Source organism: Dendrobates tinctorius, unplaced genomic scaffold (genome assembly GCF_039654945.1).
Source record: "Dendrobates tinctorius isolate UK_male_01 unplaced genomic scaffold, ASM3965494v1 ptg000071l, whole genome shotgun sequence".
Taxonomy (NCBI): domain Eukaryota; kingdom Metazoa; phylum Chordata; class Amphibia; order Anura; family Dendrobatidae; genus Dendrobates; species Dendrobates tinctorius.
Genome location: NW_027361739.1, coordinates 145,946 through 170,969, shown reverse-complemented (window position 1 = coordinate 170,969; position 25,024 = coordinate 145,946). Strand labels below are relative to the sequence as shown.

At 49.9% G+C, this 25,024-nt stretch overlaps 1 protein-coding gene across 1 annotated transcript in view; it reads left to right on the top strand.

Annotated features, from left to right (window-relative positions):
• The window catches only part of EFCAB3 (EF-hand calcium binding domain 3), a 177,827-nt gene that overhangs the window by 93,592 nt on the left and 59,211 nt on the right, over positions 1 to 25,024 (top strand). The window contains exons 7-8 of the mRNA XM_073582516.1: positions 165 to 236; positions 9,227 to 9,347. Coding sequence (XP_073438617.1) covers positions 165 to 236; positions 9,227 to 9,347 — 193 coding nt within the window. The remainder of the gene's footprint in view (positions 1 to 164; positions 237 to 9,226; positions 9,348 to 25,024) is intronic.

Below are 25,024 nucleotides of genomic sequence, written 5' to 3'. Positions count from 1 at the left end.
AACTATTTTGAGCCAGACTACAATTATTTTTTCTGTTAAAAAGAAAACCTCCACTTACCGCCAGATAATTTTCATTAGATTTTTTTAAGCCTGAACTATAAGACGCTGCCTAATGTGCCAGGAACGGATAATCAAATTTGATAGAATTTTATGTTTCCATTTAGGTGATGGGAAAGTGAGTTTTTCTGATTTCCTTGCAGTTTTGACAGACAACCAGCGATTTTTGATAACTATTGGTAAGTTCAGTTTTATACAGTATGTGTGAATAAGACAAAATAAGGAATATATGGGTCCTGTTAAATCCAGTAATGAGACTGAGTAAACAATATAATTTATTTTGGGCATTGAATTTCAACACAAAACTAGATGTGTATTTCCTGAAGGAAGTATAGATAGTGCTTTGAAATGGTGCCCGGGCTGCCCCTTTAAGAGAGACTTGCCTGCTGCCCCTGCAAGACTTTCAACTCAGGATCCGTTTTAACTGTGGGTGCCTCTCAGGGGCCACTTTGGCCTGTGGGGCCCCTCAGGGTCCGATTTGGTGGGCGGGGCCCCTCAGGGTCCAATTTGGTGGATGGGGCCCCTCAGGGTCCGATTTGGTGGGCGGGCCACTCTGTGTCCGATTTGGTGGGCGGGGCCACTCTGGGTCCGATTTGGAGGCCAGGGTGGCTCAGCCTCCGATTTGTAGGCCAAGGTCGATCAGCCTCCGATTTGGAGACTGGGGTCACTCAGCTTTCGATTTGGCGCGCCAGCCCTTTAAGGGTGTGTGCACACGCTGTGGATTTCGCCGCTGCGGAACCGCAGCAGTTTTTGCTGCGGTGTACAGCACCATAATATCCTATTGATATTGAAATCCGCAGTGCAGACGGTGCAGATTTTTCCGCGCAGTTTTCCTGCGGTTTCTAAACCGCAGAAAGAATTGACATGTCAATTCTTTCTGCGGATTCCGCTGCGGTTTGCCATCTCCTCCATTGTGGAGATGAAAAACCGCAGGCTAATCTGCAGGTAAAATCACAGGTCTTTTACCTGCAGATTTACCTGCGGATTTTACAAGATCCGCGTGGCCAAATCCGCACCCCAATCCGCAGCGTGTGCACATACACTAAGACTCATTTTGGTGTGCCGGCCCTTTAAGAATCACAGGCGCGTCGGCCGTTTAAGAGCCAGTTTGGCTCACTGGGCTTCTAAATCCACTTTGGCGCACATTCTCTCTCAGGAGCATGCGTCATGTGATGAAGCTAGATTTGCATTTGTGCTGTGGGTTTCGCTTTAAGAGCTGATATTATCTGCCAGAAACTCTGACCTGGGGGGGGTCATGAAAAGTTTGTAGGCGTTGGCATAGTAACTGGGTGTGCCTGCGCATATCAATGAGTTTAACTGCCATTTGAATCGCCTCAGGGCATGTTTTCCCTATGGCAACATTTTCCCATTGAAATGCATAGAGGAAAATGTTTTTTCAAACGCAAATTGCGCAAAAACTACAAATCCGATCGACACGAAAATTACTTAGCACACCAATCGTGGACGCTGGCTTCAAAACGACACCTTAACGGAGTCTGTGCGTGTAGCGGTTCGGGCCGCATTAATTGCGGAAAATCAACTGAATAATAATAATAAAACTAGTTGTGTATTTCCTGAAGGAAGTACAGATAGTGGTTTGAAATGGAGACCGGGCTGCCCCTTTAAGAGAGACTTGCCTGCTGCCCCTGCAAGACTCTCAACTCAGGATCCGTATTAAATGTGGGTGCCTCTCAGGGGCCACTTTGGCCTGTGGGGCCCCTCAGGGTCTGATTTGGTGGGCGGGGCCCCTCAGGGTCCGATTTGGTGGGTGGGGCCCCTCAGGGTTCGATTTGGTGAGCGGGGCCCCTCAGGGTCCGATTTGATGGGTTGGGCCCCTCAGGGTCCAATTTGGTGGATGGGGCCCCTCAGGGTCCGATTTGGAGGCTGGGGCCACTCTGGGTCCGAATTGGTGGGCTGAGCCTCTCAGAGTCTGATTTGGTGGGCGGGGCCCTTCAGGGTCCGATTTGGTGAGCAGGGCCACTCTGGGTCCGATTTGGTGGGCGGGGCCCCTCGGGGTCCGATTCAGCGGCCTGGGCTCCGCAGGGTTTGAATTGCTGGGCGGGGCCCCTCAGGGTCCGATTTGGTGGGTGGGCCGCTCTGGGTCTAATTTGGTGGGCGGGGCCCTTGAGGGTCTGATTTGGTGGGCGGGGCCACTCTAGGTCTGTTCCTCTGGGTCCAATTTGGTGGGCGGGGCCCTTCAGGGTCCGATTTGGTGGGCGGGGCCCCTCAGGGTCTGATTTGGTGGGCGGGGCCCCTCAGGGTCCGATTTGGTGGGCTGGGCCTCTCAGGGTCTGATTTGGTGGGCGGGGCCCCTCAGGGTTCAATTTGGTGGGCGGGGCCACTCTGGGTTCGATTTTGTGGGCGAGGCCCCTCAAGGTCTGATTTGGTGAGTTGGGCCCCTCAGGGTGCGATTTGGTGGGCGGGGCACCTCAGGGTCCGATTTGGTGGGCGGGGCCACTCTGGGTCCGATTTTGAGGGTGGGGCCACTCATGGTCCGATTTTGTTGGAGGGGCCCCTCAGGGTCCGATTTTGTGGCCGGGGCCCCTCAGGGTCCGATTTTGTGGCCGGGCCCCTCAGGGTCTGATTTGGTGGGTGGGGCCCCTCAGGGTCCGATTTGGTGGGCGGGGCCCCTCAGGGTCTGATTTGGAGAGCGGGGCCACTCTGGGTCCGAATTGGTGGGCTGAGCCTCTCAGGGTCCGATTTGGTGGGCGGGGCCCTTCAAGGGTCCGATTTGGTGGGCGGGGCCACTCTGGGTCCGATTTGGTGGGCGGGGCCCCTCATGGTCCGATTCAGCGGCCTGGGCTCCTCAGGGTTTGAATTGCTGGGCGGGGCCCCTCAAAGTCTGATTTGGTTGGTGGGCCGCTCTGGGTGTAATTTGGTGGGTGGGGCCCTTGAGGGTCTGATTTGGTGGGCGGGGCCACTCTAGGTCTGATTTGGTGGGCGGGGCCCCTCAGGGTCCGACTTGGTGGGCGGGGCCACTCTGGGTCCGATTTGGTGGGCGGGGCCCCTCAGGGTCCGATTTGGTGGGCAGGGCCCCTCAGGGTCTGATTTGGTGGGCGGGGCCTCTCAGGGTCTGATTTGGTGGGCGGGGCCCCTCAGGGTTCAATTTGGTGGCGGGTCCACTCTGGGTTTGATTTTGTGGGCGAGGCCCCTCAAGGTCTGATTTGGTGAGTGGGGCCCCTCAGGGTGCGATTTGGTGGGCGGGGCACCTCAGGGTCTGATTTGGTGGGCGGGGCCACTCTGGGTCCGATTTGGTGGGCGGGGCCCCTCAGGGTCCGATTTGGTGGGCAGGGCCCCTCAGGGTCCGATTTGGTGGGCTGGGCCTCTCAGGGTCTGATTTGGTGGGCGGGGCCCCTCAGGGTTCAATTTGGTGGCGGGGCCACTCTGGGTTTGATTTTGTGGGCGAGGCCCCTCAAGGTCTGATTTGGTGAGTGGGGCCCCTCAGGGTGCGATTTGGTGGGCGGGGCCACTCTGGGTTTGATTTTGTGGGCGAGGCCCTTCAAGGTCTGATTTGGTGAGTGGGGCCCCTCAGGGTGCGATTTGGTGGGCGGGGCACCTCAGGGTCTGATTTGGTGGGCGGGGCCCCTCAGGGTCCGACTTGGTGGGCGGGGCCACTCTGGGTCCGATTTGGTGGGCGGGGCCCCTCAGGGTTCGATTTGGTGGGCAGGGCCCCTCAGGGTCCGATTTGGTGGGCGGGGCACCTCAGGGTCTGATTTGGTGGGCGGGGCCCCTCAGGGTCCGACTTGGTGGGCGGGGCCACTCTGGGTCCGATTTGGTGGGCGGGGCCCCTCAGGGTCCGATTTGGTGGGCAGGGCCCCTCAGGGTCCGATTTGGTGGGCTGGGCCTCTCAGGGTCTGATTTGGTGGGCGGGGCCCCTCAGGGTTCAATTTGGTGGCGGGGCCACTCTGGGTTTGATTTTGTGGGCGAGGCCCCTCAAGGTCTGATTTGGTGAGTGGGGCCACTCTGGGTCCGATTTTGAGGTTGGGGCCCCTCATGGTCCGATTTTGTTGGAGGGGCCCCTCAGGGTCCGATTTTGTGGCCGGGGCCCCTCAGGATCCGATTTTGTGGCCGGGGCCCCTCAGGGTCCGATTTTGTGGCTGGGGCCCCTCAGGGTCCGATTTTGTGGCCGGGCCCCTCAGGGTCTGATTTGGTGGGTGGGGCCCCTCAGGGTCCGATTTGGTGGGCGGGGCCTCTCGGTCTGATTTGCTGGGAGGGGCCCCTCAGGGTCCTATTTGGTGGGCGGGGCCCCTCAGGGTCGGATTTGATGGGCGGGACCCCTCAGGGTCCGATTTGGTGGGCGGGGCCCCTCAGGGGTCGATTTGGAGGCCAGGATGGCTCAGCCCCTGATTTGTAGGCCAGAGTCGATCAGCCTCCGATTTGGAGCCTGGGGTCACTCAACTTTCGATTTGGTGCGCCAGCCCTTTAAGACTCATGTCGGTGCGCCAGCCCTTTAAGAATCACTTTGGCGCGCCGGCCCTTTAAGAGCTAGCTTTGCCCACTGGGCTTCTAAATCCACTTTGGCGCACATTTTCTCTCAGGGGCATGCGTCATGTGATGAAGCTAGATTTGCATTTGTGCTTTGGTTTTAAGAGCTGATATTATCTGCTAGAAACCGTGTCCTGGAGAGGTCACGTGACGTTCATAGGCGTTGGCATAGTAACTGGGTCTGCCTGAGCATATCAATGAGCATAGCTGCCATTTCAATCGCCTTAGGGCATGTTTTAACTGTAGCAACATTTTCCCATTGAAACATTTTCAAACGCAAATTGCGCAAAAACTACAAATCCAATTGACACGAAAAATACTTAGCACACCACTCATGGACGCTGGCTTCGAAACGACACCTCAGCGGAGTCTGTGCGTGTAGCGGTTCGGGCCGCATTAATTGCGGAACTCAACTGAATAATAGAAGAATAAGTTAGCAGCGTTCGGATTATAATAAAGTGTTTTTTTCAAACCACTATAACTAGATGTGTATTTCCTGAAGGAAGTACAGATAGTGCTTTGAAATGGTGCCCGGGCTGCCCCTTTAAGAGAGACTTGCCTGCTGCCCCTGCAAGACTTTCAACTCAGGATCCGTTTTAACTGTGGGTGCCTCTCAGGGGCCACTTTGGCCTCAGGGTCTGATTTGGTGGGCGGGGCCCCTCAGGGTCCGATTTGATGGGCGGGGCCACACAGGGTCCGATTTTGTGGGCGGGGCCCCTCAGGGTCCGATTTGGTGGGCGTGGCCCCTCAGGGTTCAATTTGATGGGTGGGGCCCCTCAGGGTCCAATTTGGTGGGCGGGGCCCCTCTGGGTCTGATTTGGTGGGCGGAGCCCCTCAGGGGTCGATTTGGAGGCCAGGGTGGCTCAGCCTCTGATTTGTAGGCCTGGGTCGATCATCCTCCGATTTGGAGGCCGTGGTGGCTCAGCCTCCGATTTGGAGCCTGGGGTCACTCAGCTTTCGATGTGGCGCGCCGGCCCTTTAAGACTCATTTTGGTGCGCCAGCCCTTTAAGAATCATTTTGGCGTGCCGGCCCTTTAAGAATCACTTTGGCGCGTCTGCCCTTTAAGAGCTAGTTTTGCCCACTGGGCTTCTAAATCCACTTTGGCGCACATTCTCAGGGGCATGCGTCATGTGATGAAGCTAGATTTGCATTTGTGCTGTGGGTTTCGCTTTAAGAGCTGATATTATCAGCTAGAAACTGTGTCCTGGAGAGGTCATGTGACGTTAGTAGGTGTTGGCATAGTAACTGGGTGTGCCTGCGCATATCAATGAGCTTAACTGCCATTTCAATCGCCTCAGGGCATGTTTTGACTGTGGCAACATTTTCCCATTGAAAGCATTGAGACAGTGCATTCCAATGATGGGAAAAAAAAGTTCAAACGCAAATTGCGCAAAAACTACAAATCCGATCGACACGAAAAATACTTAGCACACCACTCATGGACGCTGGATTCGAAACGACACCTCAACGGAGTCTGTGCGTGTAGCGGTTCGGGCCGCATTAATTGCGGAAATCAACTGAATAATAATAAGAAGAAGTTAGCAGCGTTCAGATTACAATATAGTGTTTTTTTCAAACCACTATAACTAGATGTGTATTTCCTGAAGGAAGTACAGATAGTGCTTTGAAATGGTGCCCGGGCTGCCCCTTTAAGAGAGGCTTGCCTGCTGCCCCTGCAAGACTTTCAACTCAGGATCCGTTTTAACTGTGGGTGCCTCTCAGGGACCACTTTGGCCTCAGGGTCTGATTTGGTGGGTGGGGCCCCTCAGGATCCGATTCGGTTGCCGAGGCTCCTCAGGGCTTGAATTGGTGGCCAGGGTCCCTCAGGGTCTGATTTTGTGGGTGTGGCCCCTCAGGGTCTGATTTTGTGGGTGGGGCCCCTCAGGGTCCGATTTTGTGGGTGGGGCCACCTAGGGTCCGATTTTGTGGCCGGGGTCCCTCAGGGTCCGATTTTGTGTTATTTTGTGGGTGGGGCCCCTCAGAGTCCGATTTTGTGGCCGAGGCGCCTCAGGGTCCGATTTTGTGGGTGGGGCCCCTCAGGGTCTGATTTTGTGGCCGGGGCCCCTCAGGGTCCAATTTTGTGGTTGGGGCCCCTCAGGGTCCGATTTTGTGGGTGGGGCCCCTCAGGGTCCGATTATGTGGGTGGGACCCCTCAGGGTCTGATTTTGTGGCCGGGGCCCCTCAGGGTCCGATTTTGTGGCCAGGGCCCCTCAGGGTCCGTTTTTGTGGCCAGGGCCCCTCGGTCCGATTTGGTGGCCGGGGCCCCTCAGCATCCGATTTTGTGGCCGGGGCCCCTCAGGATCTGTTTTGGTGGGCGGGGCCCCTCAGGGTCCGATTTGGTGGCCAGGGTCTATCAGCCTTCGATTTGGAGCCTGGGCTCACTCAGCTTTCGATTTGGCGCGCCGGCCCTTTAAGACTCATTTCGGTGCGCTGGCCCTTTTAGAATCACTTTGGCGCGTCGGCCCTTCAAGAGCCAGTTTGGCTCACTGGGCTTCTAAATCCACTTTGGCGCACATTCTCTCTCAGGGGCATGCGTCATGTGCTGTGGGTTTCGCTTTAAGAGCTGAAATTATCTGACAGAAACTGTGTCCTGGGGGTGTCATGTGAAGTTCGTAGGCGTTGGCATAGTAACTGGGTGTGCCTGCGCATATCAATGAGCTTAACTGCCATTTGAATCGCCTCAGGGCATGTTTTCCCTATGGCAACATTTTCCCATTGAAATGCATTGAGACAGTGCATTCCAATGACGGGAAAAACATTTTCAAATGCAAATTGCGCAAAAACTACAAATCCGATTGACACGAAAAATACTTAGCACACCTCTCGTGGACGCTGCCTTCGAAACGACACCTCAACGGAGTCTGTGCGTGTAGCGGTTCGGGCCGCATTAATTGCGGAAATCAACTGAATAATAATAAGAAGAAGAAGTTAGCAGCGTTCGGATTACATATAGTGTTTTTTTCAAACCACTATAATAAGAAGAAGAAGCAGAAGAAGAATAAGTTAGCAGCGTTCGGATTACAAGATAGTGCTTTCTTCAAGCACTATAATTACTGTTTTCATCAGTATATTGATGGGATGAGGGATCCGTCCCATCCGTCCTGACATCACGCCAGCCTTTCTAGAAAACACCGGCGATTGTCTAAACGCTGTGTCTAACATCATGTCCTCACTATATCTGAAACTGAACCTGTCAAAGACGGAACTCCTTGTGTTTCCTCCCTCAACTAATGCACCTATACCCGACACTGCCATTTCCGTGTGTGGTTCCACTATTACTCCCCATCAACATGCCCGCTGTCTTGGGGTCATACTTGACTCCGAGCTTTCAGTCACCCCCCACATCCAATCACTGGCTTGCTCTTGTTATCTGCATCTCAAAAACATTTCTAGAATTCGACCTTTTCTTACCTTTGACTCTGCAAAAATTCTTACTGTTTCTCTCATTCATTCTCGTCTGGACTACTGTAACTCTCTTCGAATCGGTCTCCCTCTGACCAAACTTTCCTCCCTCCAATCTGTCTTGAATGCTGCAGCCAGGATCATATTCCTCGCCAATCGTTACACCGATGCCTCTACCTTGTGCCAGTCCTTACACTGGCTACCCATCCACTCCAGAATCCAGTACAAACTTATTGCCCTCACCCACAAAGCTCTCCATGGCTCGGCACCACCCTACATCTCCTCCCTTGTTTCAGTCTACCACCCTACCCATGCCCTCCGTTCTGCTGATGACGTGAGGCTAGCATCCTCGATAATCAGAACCTCCTACTCCCGTCTCCAAGACTATACACGTGCTGCGCCAATTCTTTGGAATGCACTTCCCAGGTCAATACGAGTAGTCCCCAATCCCTACAATTTTAAGTGTGCCCTGAAAAGTCATTTATTCAGACTGGCCTACTGCCTCAACACATTAACCTAATCTATCCCTGTGTGGCACAGTGAAACGTTTTACCATAACCAGGTTCCCCGTATCATGTTCCCACATGCTTTTTGCATCCATTAGCCCTCTGTGTCTGTACTGTTACCCACTTAACATTATGGCTGGTCCAAACAATCAGGGCAATTGTTACCACCCACCTTTTGTGTGTCCCCTTTTTCCCTCATAGATTGTAAGCTTGCGAGCAGGGCCCTCATTCCTCTTGGTATCTGTTATAATCTATGTGATTACTGTTATGCTGTAATGTCTATCGTCAGTACAAGTCCCCTCTGAAATGTAAAGTGCTGCGGAATATGTCGGCGCTATAGAAATAAAATTTATTATTATTATTATTATGAGGGGGAAGCATTCAGTGCTGAATGATATTTTCACATCTTCACGATCTTAACTTTATCCCCAAGTAAAGGGCAGTGCATATTTGTACTATTTATTTGTATTGTGTGCAGAGGTAAGTTTGAGGATTTCCTTTTGATACAGGATTTGATACAGGATTTCCTTTTAGCATTAATTTTATTTCCTATTGTTTACAGACAATATCTAGAGATTTTCTGCACCAAAAATGCCTCATATGCTACAAAACCCTTACTGTCTATGAGATTAAAAAAGAGCTATTATCACAGGTGGGAATATGTGACCATGCTTAGAACCACATATTACCCTGCAGTTCACACTTGTTTCTGTGAATAGTTTAGTATTTGTTGTTTTTTTTTCCATATTCCATGATTCTATGGCTTGTGTTGCAGAGAGAAAACTGCTTTTGCCAGTATTTGAACAGGAGTATTTGGATACGGTTTTATTTGATGCCATCTCCAGAATGTTACAAAAATCTTGTCTTCCTGCAAGATCCACAGCTGAAATAGCAAAGTGAGTAGAAATTTGACTTTTAGCAATTGTAGATTTCATTTAAAAACTAGATGTGTATTTCCTGAAGGAAGTACAGATAGTGCTTTGAAATGGTGCCCGGGCTGCCCCTGCAAGACTTTCAACTCAGGATCCGTTTTAACTGTGGGTGCCTCTCAGGGGCCACTTTAGCCTGTGGGGCCCCTCAGGGTCCGATTTGGTGGGCGGGGCCCCTCAGAGTCCGATTTGGTGGGCGGGGCCCCTCAGGGTCTGATTTGGTGGGTGGGGCCCCTCAGGGTTCGATTTGGTGGGCGGGGCCCCTCAGGGTCCGATTTGGTGGCCGGGGCCACTCTGTGTCCGATTTGGAGGCCAGGGTGGCTCAGCCTCTGATTTGTAGGCCAGGGTCGATCAGCCTCCGATTTGGAGCCTGGGGTCACTCAGCTTTCGATTTGGCGCGCCGGCTCTTTAAGCCTCATTTTGCTGCGCCGGCACTTTAAGAATCACTTAGGCGCGTCGGCCGTTTAATAGCCAGTTTGGCTCACTGGGCTTCTAAATCCACTTTGGCGCACATTCTCTCTCAGGGGCATGCGTCATGTGATGAAGCTGGATTTGCATTTGTGCTGTGGGTTTCGCTTTAAGAGCTGATATTATCTGCCAGAAACTCTGTCCTGGAGGGGTCATGAAAAGTTCATAGGTGTTGGCATAGTAACTGGGTGTGCCTGCGCATATCAATGAGCTTAACTGCCATTTGAATCGCCTCAGGGCATGTTTTCCCTATGGCAAAATTTTCCCTTTGAAATGCATTGAGGAAAATGTTTTTTCAGACGCAAATTGCGCAAAAACTACAAATCCGATCGACACAAAAATTACTTAGCACACCCCTCGTGGACGCTGGCTTCGAAACGACACCTCAACGGAGTCTGTGCGTGTAGCGGTTCGGGCCGCATTAATTGCGGAAAATCAACTGAATAATAACTAGATGTGTATTTCCTGAAGGAAGTACAGATAGTGGTTTGAAATGGTGCCCGGGCTGCCCCTTTAAGAGAGACTTGCCTGCTGCCCCTGCAAGACTTTCAACTCAGGATCAGTTTTAACTGTGGGTGCCTCTCAGGGGCCACTTTGGCCTCAGGGTCAGATTTTGTGGGTGGGGCCCCTCAGGGCCCGATTTTGTGGGTGGGGCCCCTCAGGGTCCGATTTTGTGGCCGGGGCACCTCAGGGTCCGATTTGGTAGGTGGGGCCCCTCAGGGTCCGATTTGGTGGCCAGGGCCCCTCAGGGGCTGATTTGGTGGGTGGGGCCCCTCAGGGTCCGATTTTGTGGCCGGGGCCCCTCAGGGTCCGATTTGGTGGTTGGGGCCCCTCAGGGTCCGATTTTGTGGGTGGGGCCCCTCAGGGTCCGATTTTGTGGCCGGGGCCCCTCAGGGTCCGATTTGGTGGGTGGGGCCCCTCAGGGTCCGATTTTGTGGCCGGGGACCCTCAGGGTCTGATTTTGTGGGTGGGGCCCCTCAGGGTCCGATTTTGTGGCCGGGGCCCCTCAGGGTCCAATTTTGTGGTCGGGGCCCCTCAGGGTCCGATTTGGTGGCCGGAGCCCCTCAGGGTCCGATTTTGTGGGTGGGACCCCCTGGGTCTGATTTGGTGGGCGGGGCCACTCTGGGTCCAATTTGGTGGGGGGCCCCTCAGGGTCCGATTTGGTGGGCGGGGCCCCTCAGGGTACGATTTGGTGGGCGGGGCCCCTTAAGGTCCGATTTGGTGGGTGGGGCCCCTCAGGGTCCGATTTGGTGGGCGGGGCCACTCAGAATCCGATTTTGTGGGTGGGGCCCCTCAGGGTCCGATTTGGTGGGCTGGGCCACTCTGGGTTTGATTTTGTGGTTGGGGCCCCTCGGGGTCTCATTTTATGGGTGGGGCCCCTTAGGGTCCGATTTGGTGGCCGGAGCCCCTCAGGGTCCGATTTTGTGGGTGGGACCCCCTGGGTCTGATTTGGTGGGCGGGGCCACTCTGGGTCCAATTTGGTGGGGGGCCCCTCAGGGTCCGATTTGGTGGGTGGGGCCACTCAGAATCCGTTTTTGTGGGTGGGGCCCCTCAGGGTCCGATTTGGTGGGCTGGGCCACTCTGGGTTTGATTTTGTGTCCGGGGCCCCTCAGGGTCCGATTTTGTGGTTGGGGCCTTTCAGAATCCGATTTGGTGGGCGGGGCCGCTCAGGGTCCGATTTGGTGAGCGGGGCCCCTCAGAGTTCAATTTGGTGAGCAGGGCCCCTCAGGGTCCGATTTGGTGAGCGGGCCCCCTCAGGGTCCGATTTGGTGGGCGGGGCCCCTCAGGGTCTGATTTGGTGGGCGGGATCTCTCAGAGTCCGATTTGGTGGGCGGGGCCCCACAGGGTCTGATTTGGCGGGCGGGGCCCCTCAGGGTCCAATTTTGTGGTCGGGGCCCCTCAGGGTCCGATTTGGTGGCCGGAGCCCCTCAGGGTCCGATTTTGTGGGTGGGACCCCCTGGGTCTGATTTGGTGGGCGGGGCCACTCTGGGTCCAATTTGGTGGGGGGCCCCTCAGGGTCCGATTTGGTGGGCGGGGCCCCTCAGGGTACGATTTGGTGGGCGGGGCCCCTTAGGGTCCGATTTGGTGGGTGGGGCCCCTCAGGGTCCGATTTGGTGGCCGGGGCCACTCAGAATCCGATTTTGTGGGTGGGGCCCCTCAGGGTCCGATTTGGTGGGCTGGGCCACTCTGGGTTTGATTTTGTGGTTGGGGCCCCTCGGGGTCCGATTTTATGGGTGGGGCCCCTTAGGGTCCGATTTTGTGTCCGGGGCCCCTCAGGGTCCGATTTTATGGTTGGGGCCTTTCAGAATCTGATTTGGTGGGCGGGGCCGCTCAGGGTCCGATTTGGTGAGCGGGGCCCCTCAGAGTTCAATTTGGTGAGCAGGGCCCCTCAGGGTCCGATTTGGTGAGCGGGGCCCCTCAGGGTCCGATTTGGTGGGCGGGGCCCCTCAGGGTCTGATTTGGTGGGCGGGATCTCTCAGAGTCCGATTTGGTGGGCGGGGCCCCACAGGGTCCGATTTGGCGGGCGGGGCCCCTCAGGGTCCGATTTCGCAGGCGGGGCCCTCAGGGTCCAATTTGGTGGGCGGGGCCCCTCAGGGTCTGATTTGGTGGACGGGGCACCTCGGGGTCCGATTTGGTGGGCGGAATCCCTCAGGGTCCGATTTGGTGGGCGGAATCTTTCAGGGGTTGATTTGGTGGACGGGGCCCCTCAGGGTCCGATTTGGTGGGCAGGGACCCTCAGGGTCTGATTTGGTGGGCGGGGCCCATTAGGGCCCAATTTGGTGGGCGGGGCCCCTCAGGGTCCGATTTGGTGGGTGGGGCCCATCAGCGTCCGATTTGGTGGGTGGGGCCCCTCAGGGTCCAATTTGGTGGGCGGGGCCCCTCAGGGTCCGATTTGCTGGGCGGGGTCCCTCAGGGTCCTATTTGGTGGTGGGGCCCCTCAGGATCCGATTTGGTGGGCGGGGCCCCTCAGGATCTGATTTGCTGGGTGGGGCCACTCAGGGTCCTATTTGGTGGGCGGGGCCCCTCAGGGTCGGATTTGGTGGGCAGGGCCCGTCAGGGTCCGATTTGGTGGGCGGGACCCCTTAGGGTCCGATTTGGTGGTTGGGGCCTTTCAGAATCCGATTTGGTGGGCGAGGCCCCTTAGGGTCCGATTTGGTGAGCGGGGCCCCTCAGAGTTCAATTTGGTGAGCAGGGCCCCTCAGGGTCCGATTTGGTGGGCGGGATCTCTCAGAGTCCGATTTGGTGGGCGGGGTCCCTCAGGGTCCGATTTGGTGGGCGGGGCCCCTCAGGGTCCGATTTGGTGGGCGCGGCCCCTCAGGGTCCGATTTGGTGGGCGGGGGCGCACTTTGGCGCACATTCTCTCTCAGGGGCATGCGTCATGTGATGAAGCTAGATTTGCATTTGTGCTGTGGGTTTCGCTTTAAGAGCTGATATTATGTGGCAGAAGCTCTGTCCTGGGGGTGTCATGTGACGTTCGTAGGCGTTGGCATAGTAACTGGGTGTGCCTGCGCATATCAATGAGCTTTACTGCCATTTCAATCGCCTCAGGGCACGTTTTAAGTTTCCCATTCAAATGCATTGAGACAGTGCATTCCAATGACGGGAAAAAAAATTTTCAAACGCAAATTGCGCAAAAACTACAAATCCGATCAACACGAAAAATACTTAGCACACCTCTCATGGACGCTGGCTTCGAAACGACACCTCAACGGAGTCTGTGCGTGTAGCGGTTCGGGCCGTATTAATTGTGGAAATCACCTTAATAATAATAAGAACTAGATGTGTATTTCCTGAAGGAAGTACAGATAGTGGTTTGAAATGGTGCCCGGGCTGCCCCTTTAAGAGAGACTTACCTGCTGCCTCTGCAAGACTTTCAACTCAGGATTCGTTTTAACTGTGGGTGCCTCTCAGGGGCCACTTTGGCCTCAGGGTCTGATTTGGAGGGTGGGGCCCCTCAGGATCTGATTCAATGGCCTGGGCTCCTCAGGGCTTGAATTGCTGGCCGGGATCCCTCAGGGTCCGATTTTGTGGGTGGGGCCCCTCAGGGTCCGATTTTGTGGCCGGGGTCCCTCAGGGTCCGATTTTGTGACCGGGGCCCCTCAGGGTCCGATTTTTTTTGGTGAGGCCCCTCAGGATCCGATTTTGTGGCCGGGGCCCCTCAGGGTCCGATTTTCTGAGTGGGGCCCCTCAGGATCCGATTTTGTGGCCGGGGCCCCTCAGGGTCCAATTTTGTGGGTGTGCCCCTCGGTCCGATTTTGTGGCCGGGGCCCCTCAGGGTCCGATTTTGTGGCCGGGGCTCCTCAGCGTCCGATTTTGTGGGTGGGCCCCTCAGGGTCCGATTTTGTGGCCGGGGCCCCTCGGGGTCCGATTTTGTGGGTGGGTCACCTCAGGGTCTGATTTTGTGGGTGGGTCCCCTCAGGGTCCGATTTTGCGGGTGGGGCCTCTCAGGGTCCGATTTTGTGGGTGGGGCCCCTCAGGGTCTGATTTTGTGGCCGGGGCCCCTCAGGGTCCGATTTTGTGGTTGGGGCCCCTCAGGGTCCAATTTTGTGGGTGGGGCCCCTCAGGGTCCGATTTTGTGGGTGGGGCCCCTCAGGGTCCGATTTTGTGGCCGGGGCTCCTCAGGGTCCGATTTTGTGGCGGGGCCCCTTAGGGTCTGATTTTGTGGGCGCAGCCCCTCTGTGTCCAATTTGGTGGGCGGGGTCACTGTGGGTCCGATTTGGTGGACGGGGCCACTCTGGGTCCGATTTGGAGGCCAGGGTGGCTCAGCCTCCTTTTTGTAGGCCAGGGTCGATCAGCCTCCGATTTGGAGCCTGGGGTCACGCAGCTTTCGATTTGGCGCGCAGGCCCTTTAAGACTCCGTTTGGTGCGCCGGCCCTTTAAGAATCACTTAGGCGCATGGGCCCTTTAAGACCTAGTTTGGCTCACTGGGCTTCTAAATCCACTTTGGCGCACATTCTCTCTCAGGGGCATGCGTCATGTGATGAAGCTAGATTTGCATTTGTGCTGTGGGTTTCGCTTTAAGAGCTGATATTATGTGCCAGAAACTGTGTCCTGGGGGCGTCATGTGACGTTCGTAGGCGATGGCATAGTAACTGGGTGTGCCTGCGCTTATCAATGAGCTTAACTGCCATTTGAATCGCCTCAGGGCATGTTTTACCTTCCTATTGAAAAGCATTGAGACAGTACATTCCAATGACGGGAAAAAAAATTTTCAAGCGCAAATTGCACAAAAACTAAAAATCCGATTGACATGAAAAATACTTAGCACACCTCTCGTGGACGCTGGCTTCGAAACGACACCTCATCGGAGTCTGTGCGTGTAGCGGTTCGGGCCGCATTAATTGCGGAAATCAACTGAATAATAATAAGAAGAAAAAGAATAAGTTAGCAGCGTTCGGATTACAATATAGTGTTTTTTTCAAACCACTATAATAAGAAGAAGAATAAGTTAGCAGCGTTCGGATTACAATATAGTGCTTTTTTCAAAAGCACTATAATTAGCAGGATTCTGGCCCATCAGCCATGTTGATAGTTCACAGATCTGAACAGGCGATGAGCACTAACGGGCAGATATCCCATGGGCCACTGTCACAATTGACCACCTGGCTGATTTCTGTGTAGCCCCGCCACACTACGTTGAGAAGCTGGCAGGACACATAAGGTGCAGCGTTTGGAAGCTTAAATATTTATGTTTCGAGAAGCTTCAATAATGATGTTGTGTCTACCTGATAGAAAATATAATTATTGTGTCCAGCAGGAAGCATGTGTAGTGCAAAAAAGTCCCCAAGCCACCTTGATATAGAGGAGAAAAGCATTTAGTGCTTATAATAGCATGTATATAGTTTATATAAGTGTGTATGTAGTATAGTTAGGGCTGGCTCCAGGTTTTCGTGTGCCCCGGGCGAAAGAGTGTCAGTGGGCCCCTTTAACACATACCACAATTCATGATGCTCCGATACGGCAGAGAAATATTGGTATAGTGCAAGGACAGATACTTCACTTCTTACATTACATGACTGATATCTATTTTAAATTCTACAATAGCTCAAAAACCGGACAGTATATTCCTCCATACAGTATTATGGCCACCACATAGTGCGCCATACAGAATAATGAGTCCCATATATTTCTCCATACAGAATAATTGGTCCCATATAATGTTCCATACAGTATATGATGAGCGCCACATAATGCTACAGTATATGATGGTCCCCATATAATGTGCCATACAGTATAGGACGGTCCCCATAGAGTAGAATGAGCCCTACATGTTGCTCCATACAGTATGAGTCGCATATAAAGCTCCATACAGTATATGATGGGCCCCATATATTGCTCCATAGAGATTGGGCTCCATATAATGCTCCATACAGAATAGGCCCTATATGTGCTCCATATAATGCTCCATACCCTATATGATGCCCCATAAATAATGAACCCCATCTGATGCTCCAGTATATGATGGGTCCCATGGATGATGCTCCATTGTATGATGGGCCTATATAATGCTCCATATATAATGGGCCCCATATGATGTTCTAGTATATGATGGGCCCCATGGATGATGCTTCATTGTATGATGGGCCTATATAATGCTCCTTATATAATGGGCCCCTAATGATGCTCTGGTATATGATGGGCCCCACTTGATGCTCCAGTATATGATGGGCCCCATGGATGATGCTCCAGTGTATGATGGGCCTATACACTGTGTGCAGAATTATAAGGCAAATGAGTATTTTGATCACATCATCCTTTTTATACATGTTGTCCTACTCCAAGCTGCATGGGCTTGAAAGCCAACTGCCAATTATGTAAATCAGGTGATTTGCATCTCTGTAATGAGGAGGGGTGTGGTCTAATGACATCAACACCCTATATAAGGTGTGTTTAATTATTAGGTAACTTCCTTTCCTTTGGCAAAATGGGTCAGAAGAGAGATTTGACGGACTTTGAAAAGTCAAAAATTGTGAGAAGTCTTGCAGAGGGATGCAGTAGTCTTGAAATTGCCAAATTTTTGAAGCGTGATCAATAAACAATCAAGCGGTTTATGGCAAATAGCCGACAGGGTCGCAAGAAAAGTGTTGCTAAATAAAGCCTCAAAATAACTGCCCATGAATTGAGGAAAATCAAGTGTGAAGCTGCCAAGATGCCATTTGCAACCAGTTTTGCCATATTTCAGAGCTGCAACGTTACTGGAGTATCAAAAAGAACAAGGTGTGCCATACTCGGGGACATGGCGAAGGTAAGGAAGGCTGAAAAATGACCATCTTTGAACAAGAAACATAAGATAAAACGTCAAGACTGGGCCAAGAAATATCTTAAGACCGATTTTTCTAAGGTTTTATGGACTGATGAAATAAGAGTGACTCTTGATGGGCCAGATGGATGGGCCCGAGGCTGGATCAGTAAAGGCCAGAGAGCTCCACTCTGACTCAGACACCAGCAAGGTGGAGGTGGGGTACTGGTATGGGCTGGTATCATCAAAGATGAACTTGTGGGACCTTTCCGGGTTGAGGATGGAGTGAAGCTCAACTCCCAGACCTAGTGCCAGTTTCTGGAAGACACCTTCTTCAAGCAGTGGTACAGGAAGAAGTTGGTATTGTTCAAGAAAAACATGATTTTCATGCAGGACAATGCTCCATCACATGCATCCAAATACTCCACAGCGTGGCTGCCCAGTAAAGGTCTAAAAGAAAAAAAATAATGATATGGCCCCCTTGTTCACCTGATCATAGAGAACCTGTGGTCCCTCATAAAATGTGAGATCTACAGGTAGTGAAAACATTACACCTCTCGGAACAGTGTCAGGGAGGCTTTGGTGGCTGCTGCACGCAATGTTGATCGCAAACAGATCAAGCAACTGACAATGTATGGATGGAAGGCTTTTGAGTGTCATCGTAAAGAAAGGTGGCTATGCTGGTCCTTTTTTTTTTGTTTGGAATCTCAGAAATGTTTATTTCTACATTTTGTGTTGTTATATTGGTTTACCTGGTGAAAATAAACAAGTGAGATGCATATATATTTGGTTTTTATTAAGTTGCCTGATAATTCTGCAGAGTAATAGTTATCTCCACAAACAGAAATCCTCCTAAGATAGCCAAATCGAAAAAAAACCCACTCCAACTTCCAAAAATTTTAAGCTTTGATATTTATGAGTCTTTTCGGTTGATTGAGAACATATTTGTTGTTCAATAATAAGAAGAATCCTCTCAAATACAACTTGCCTAATAATAATTATGCAAACAGTGCATAATGCTCCATATATAATGTGCCCCATTTATAATGCTCCAGTGTATAATGAGCCCCGTATATGATGCTCCAGTGTATGATGGGCCCCATTTATAATGCTCCAGTGTATGATGGGCCCATATAATGCTCCATATAAAATGGTCCCCATATGATGCTCCAGTGTATAATGGGCCCTGTCTATGATGCTCAAGTGTATGATGGGCCCCATATATAATTCTCCAGTGTATAATGCTCCCCATATGTTGCTCCAATCATTATAAAAAATGAAATACCTCTCCTCGCTGGGCACTTCTCCACTCTAGACTCCTCAGCGTCACCATATTCAAGCTCTCTGCACTTGGACTGTTCAGGCAGAGGGCATACAGACGTGACGTCAGCGCACTCTCTGGCCTGAATGTCACTGTCAGGAAACGCGGAAGAGGTCACAGCGGTGGAGCTGGGAGAGATAAGTATTGCAAGTGCTGGTGCCCTGAGCAAGCAGGGGGGCCCACTCGTGGGCGACAGCACTGGCACAGGGTCCCTCATAGTATGACGGTGTCTGTGACGGTGAGTGGGCCTCCCCACCATCAGAGACACCTGGTACAGTGAGGGGCCCTGTGCCAGTGCCGTTGCCCACGAGTGGGCCCCCCCACCTGCTCAGGGCCCCGGCACTTGCCCGGGTGCGCCAGGTGCTGACGCCGGCCCTGATTATAGTGTATATAGTAGCATGTATATAGTGTATGTAGTATATATATAAGTGTCTAAGTAATGTAGTATATAATGCATAGAATGGCATGTATATAGTGTACAGTCATGTCCGAAAGGGTGGGCACCCTTGAAATTGCAGAAAATGAAGTATTTCTCCCAGAAAATGATTGAAATTATAAGCTTTGTTATACACATGTTTATTACTTTGTGTGTAATGGAACAAAAAAAAGAGGAAAAAAAGACAAACTGGACATAATTTCACACAAAGCCCAAAGCATGGGCTGTACAAAATTGTTGACACATTTCCACAATTGTGGGCAAACAACTTTGTTTCAAGCATGTGATGCTCTTTCAAACTGACCCATGGCAAGTAACAGGTGTCAGCAATATGAAAATCACACCTGAAAACAGATAAAAAGGGGAGAATTGACTCAATCAATGGAGAACAGAAAGAAGAGACGAGAACTGTCTAAGGGTGTGTGCACACGCTGCGGATTCTGCTGCAGATCCGCAGCGGATTTGGCCCTGCGGCTCCGCAGCAGTTTCTGCTGCGTTGTACAGTACCTTTATTTTCAATGCAAAATGAAAACCGCAGTGCAGATGCTGAGGAATTTTCCGCGCGGTTTTGCTGCGGTTTCAAAACCGCAGAAAGAATTGACATGTCAATTCTTTCTGCGGATTCCACTGCGGTTTACCATCTGCTCCATTGTAGAGATGATAAACCGCAGGGCAAAACTGCAGGGTAATCCGCAGATAAACCGCAGGTCTTCTGACCTGCAGATTTGCCTGCGGATTTTACTAAATCCGCGCGGACAAATCCGCAGAGCATTCCGCAGCGTGTGCACACACCCTCAGGACATGAGAACCAAAATTGTTAAGAAATATCAACAGTCTTAAGGTGTAAGAAACTTGTTGATGGTTATAGGAAGCGATTGATTGCAGTTATTTATTCCAAAGGACGTGCAACCAAATATTAAGTTGAGGATGCCAACAATTTTGTGAGGCCCATTTTTGGGGTTTTGTGTGATATGTCCAATTTGCCTCTTTTTTCTGTTTATTTTGTTTTGTTCCAATACACAACAAAGGAAATACATGTGTATACAGTGGGGCAAAAAAGTATTTCGTCAGTCAGCAATAGTGCAAGTTCCACCACTTAAAAAGATGAGAGGCGTCTGTAATTTACATCATAGGTAGACCTCAACTATGGGAGACAAACTGAGAAAAAAAAATCCAGAAAATCACATTGTCTGTTTTTTTTTCATTTTATTTGCATATTATGGTGGAAAATAAGTATTTGGTCAGAAACAAAATTTCATCTCAATACTTTGTGATATATCCTTTGTTGGCAATGACAGAGGTCAAATGTTTTCTGTAAGTCTTCACAAGGTTGCCACACACTGTTGTTGGTATGTTGGCCCATTCCTCCATGCAGATCTCCTCTAGAGCAGTGATGTTTTTGGCTTTTCGCTTGGCAACACGGACTTTCAACTCCCTCCAAAGGTTTTCTATAGGGTTGAGATCTGGAGACTGGCTAGGCCACTCCAGGACCTTGAAATGCTTCTTACGAAGCCACTCCTTCGTTGCCCTGGCGGTGTGCTTTGGATCATTGTCATGTTGAAAGACCCAGCCACGTTTCATCTTCAATGCCCTTGCTGATGGAAGGAGGTTTGCACTCAAAATCTCACGATACATGGCCCCATTCATTCTTTCATGTACCCGGATCAGTCGTCCTGGCCCCTTTGCAGAGAAACAGCCCCAAAGCATGATGTTTCCACCACCATGCTTTACAGTAGGTATGGTGTTTGATGGATGCAACTCAGTATTCTTTTTCCTCCAAACACGACAAGTTGTGTTTCTACCAAACAGTTCCAGTTTGGTTTCATCAGACCATAGGACATTCTCCCAAAACTCCTCTGGATCATCCAAATGCTCTCTAGCAAACTTCAGACGGGCCCGGACATGTACAGGCTTAAGCAGTGGGACACGTCTGGCACTGCAGGATCTGAGTCCATGGTGGCGTAGTGTGTTACTTATGGTAGGCCTTGTTACATTGGTCCCAGCTCTCTGCAGTTCATTCACTAGGTCCCCCCGCGTGGTTCTGGGATTTTTGCTCACCGTTCTTGTGATCATTCTGACCCCACGGGGTGGGATTTTGCGTGGAGCACCAGATCGAGGGAGATTATCAGTGGTCTTGTATGTCTTCCATTTTCTAATTATTGCTCCCACAGTTGATTTCTTCACTCCAAGCTGGTTGGCTATTGCAGATTCAGTCTTCCAAGCCTGGTGCAGGGCTACAATTTTGTTTCTGGTGTCCTTTGACAGCTCTTTGGTCTTCACCATAGTGGAGTTTGGAGTCAGACTGTTTGAGGGTGTGCACAGGTGTCTTTTTATACTGATAACAAGTTTAAACAGGTGCCATTACTACAGGTAATGAGTGGAGGAAAGAGGAGACTCTTAAAGAAGAAGTTACAGGTCTGTGAGAGCCAGAAATCTTGATTGCTTGTTTCTGACCAAATACTTATTTTCCACCATAATATGCAAATAAAATGAAAAAAAAACAGACAATGTGATTTTCTGGATTTTTTTTTCTCAGTTTGTCTCCCATAGTTGAGGTCTACCTATGATGTAAATTACAGACGCCTCTCATCTTTTTAAGTGGTGGAACTTGCACTATTGCTGACTGACTAAATACTTTTTTGCCCCACTGTACCAAAACATGTGAAATTGCAATAATTTTCTGGGAGAAATCCTTCATTTTCTGGAACAATTTCAAGGGTGCCACCTCAGTCGGCCATGACTGTATATAAGTGTTTATGTAGAATATAGTGTATATATTGTATATCATAGAATCATAGAATCGTAGAGTTAGTAGGGACCTCCTGCGCCTTCTGGTCCAACCCCCTGCTCAAAGCAGGATTCGCTAAATAATCCCAGACAGATGTCTGTCCAGCCTCTGTTTGAAGACTTCTATTGAAGGAGAACTCACCACCTCTTGTGGCAGCCTGTTCCACTCATTGATCACTCTAACTGTCAAAAAGTTTTTCTAATATCTAATCTATGTCTCCTCCTATTCAGTTTCATCCCATTGCTTCTAGTCTTTCCTTGTGCAGATGAGAATAAAGATGATCCTTCTACAATGTGAGAGCCCTTGAGATATTTGTAGACAGCTATTAAGTCTCCTCTCAGTCTTCTCTTCTGCAAGCTAAACATTCCCAAATCCTGCAACCTTTCCTCATAAGACAGGGTTTGCAGACCGGTCACCATTCTGGTCGCTTTTTTCTGAACTTGCTCCAGTTTGTTGATGTCTTTTTTAAAATGTGGTGCCCAAAACTGGACACAATATTCCAGATGAGGTCTGACCAAAGAGGAGTAGAGGGAAATAATGACTTCACGTGATCTAGACTGTATGCTTCTGTTAATACATCCTAGAATTGCATTTGCCTTTTTTGCTGCTGCATCACACTGTTGACTCATATTCAGTCTGTGATCTATTAGTATACCCAAGTCTTTTTCACATGTGCTGTCACTTAGCCCTATTCCTCCCATTCTGTATATGCTTTTTTCATTTTTATTGCCCAGATGTAGTACTTTGCATTTTTCCCTGTTAAAAACCATTCTGTTAGTTGCTGCCGACTGCTCCAGTTTATTTATAACTTTTTGAATCCTCTCTCTCTCTTCTCTAGTATTAGCTATCCCTCCAAGTTTTGTGTCATCAGCAAATTTAATCAGTTTACCCTCAATTCCTTCATCTAAATCGTTGATAAAGATGTTGAACAATACAGGGCCCAGGACAGAGCCCTGTGGTACCCCACTTGAGACATTCTTCCAACTGGATGTGCAGCCATTTACGACCACTCTTTGGGTCCGATCACTAAGCCAGTTATGAATCCACCTAACAGTTGCCTTGTCCATTCCATACTTAGCCATTTGTTCAATAAGGATTGTATGAGATACTTTGTCAAATGCTTTGCTGAAGTCAAGATATACTATATCTACAGCATTTCCCTAATCCACCCAATCAGTGATTCTGTCATAGAAGGAAATTAAGTTAGACTGACATGACTTATTAGCTACAAACCCATGCTGACTCTGTTTAATCACTTAATTCTTATCCAGGTACTTACATACATGTTGTTTAATAATTTGTTCAAAGATCTTTCCTGGTATAGAAGTCAGACTCACCGGCCTATAGTTGCCTGGGTCCACCTTCTTCCCCTTTTTGAAGATAGAAACAACATTTGCTCTTCTCCAGTCTTCTGGGACTTCTCCTGTTCTCCAAGAATTTTCAAAGATTATGGAGAGGAGTTCAAAAATTTCTTCTGCTATCTCCTTCAGTACTCTGGGGTGTAATTCATCTGGACCTGGAGACTTGAATTCATTTAGGTTAGCTAAGTGTTTCCTCACTATCTTTCTGTTTATAGATATCCTGGATTCTTCTATTCCCTTAATAGGACTGTGAAGAACAGTTGATGTTACATTTCCTTTCTGAGAGAAAACAGATTCAAAATAGGAATTTAAAAGTTCGGCCTTCTCAACATCCTGTCTTACCATTTCATCATTTTCATCCTGTAAAAATCCTATAGCATCTTTGACTTTTCTTTTACTTTTGACATATCCCCAAAATCCTTTATTATTGCTTTTGATGTGTCTTGCAAGCCTCAATTCATTGTCAGCTTAAGATAATCTGATTTGTGCCCTGCAAGTTCTGCAGACAGCATTATATTCTTCTTTAGATATGCCTTCCTCTTTCCATTTTATAAACATTTCTTTCTTCCTTTTTAGCATGTGCTTAAGTTCTGTGTTCATCCATCCTGGTTTCCTTAAATGCTTCCTATTCTTCCCTCTTTTCGGAATTGTTAACAATTGTGCTTTGAGAATTTGATTTTTCAAGATTTCCCATCCTTCCTGGACATTTATGTCCTTAAGGATGTCCAGCCATTAGATCCCTCCAATTCTCTTTCTGAATCCCTTAAAATCTGCTTTTCTGAAATCTAACCTTGATGTCTGAGTCTTCACAGGTCTTCCTCCTCTAGTTATCCAAAATTCTAAAATAGCATGGTCGCTACCTCCTAAGGTCCCAGCCACTTTTACCTCCTCAACCATTTCCTCCCTGTTTATAAGGATTAGAACCAAGGTAGCAGATCCCCTTGTTTTCTCCCCTACCTTTTAGAAGATAAAGTTGTCAGCAGGGGAGGATAAGAATTTCCTTGACCTGTTAGTTTTGCCTCAGAGAGATTCCCAACAAATGTCAGGGTAGTTGAAATCTCCCATGACAACTATGTCATATTTTTTGGAGAACTTGGCCATTTGATGCATAAAGAGTTCATCCATATCTTCAGCTTGCACGGGCGGCCTGTAGTAAATGTCTACAATGGTGTCCTTTCCATTGTTCTGTCCTTGTATTCTTACCCAAACAGTTTCCACAGAACTCCCAGTCTCTGAAGCTTCAATCTCTGTGCAGATATACGTGTTTCTAACATACAATGCAACACCTCCTCCTCGTTTATCAAGTCTGTTTCTAGCAAATAAGTTGTATCCTTCTAGCCTTGTATTCCAATCATGTGTATTGTCCCACCAAGTTTCAGTGATTCCAATGACATCATATTTCTTTTCCTGCGTTAGTAGTTCCAATTCTCCTTGTTTGTTGCCCATGCTTTGTGCATTAGTATAGAAACATTTTAGATTGTGATTGGTTTCTCTTTCTCCAATATTTTTATTACTTAGATTCTTTTGTCTTTGTTCTTACTTTCCACTTCTAATAGCAGAGTTCTTAATAGCATATGTCAGGTGTATGGCTTCTCCTGGCCTTTTGCTTCCCTTCCCACATTGTTCTAGTTCATAGCTCTCCTGATGAGTGTAGCAAATCGACTTCCAAATATACATGTTTTCCAGTCTTCGTAAGGTGCACCCCATCTCTAGCAAGTAGTCCATCGTATAGGTAATTCACTCCATGATCCAGAAATCCAAATCCTTGCTAACTGCACCATCGGCGTAGCCAGTTGTTCACCTGCAGAATCTTATTCCACCTCCTTGCTCCATGGCCATCCACTGGGAGGATGGAAGAGAAGACCACCTGCACTCCCAGTTCTTTCACTTTCTTGCCTAAGTTTTCAAAGTCACTGCAGATGGTTTCCAGGTAATTTCTTACTCTGTCATTTGTCCCCACATGTATTAGCAGGAATGGGTAGTCATCTGTAGGTTTGAAGAGTCCTGATATCCTGTCAGACACATCTTTA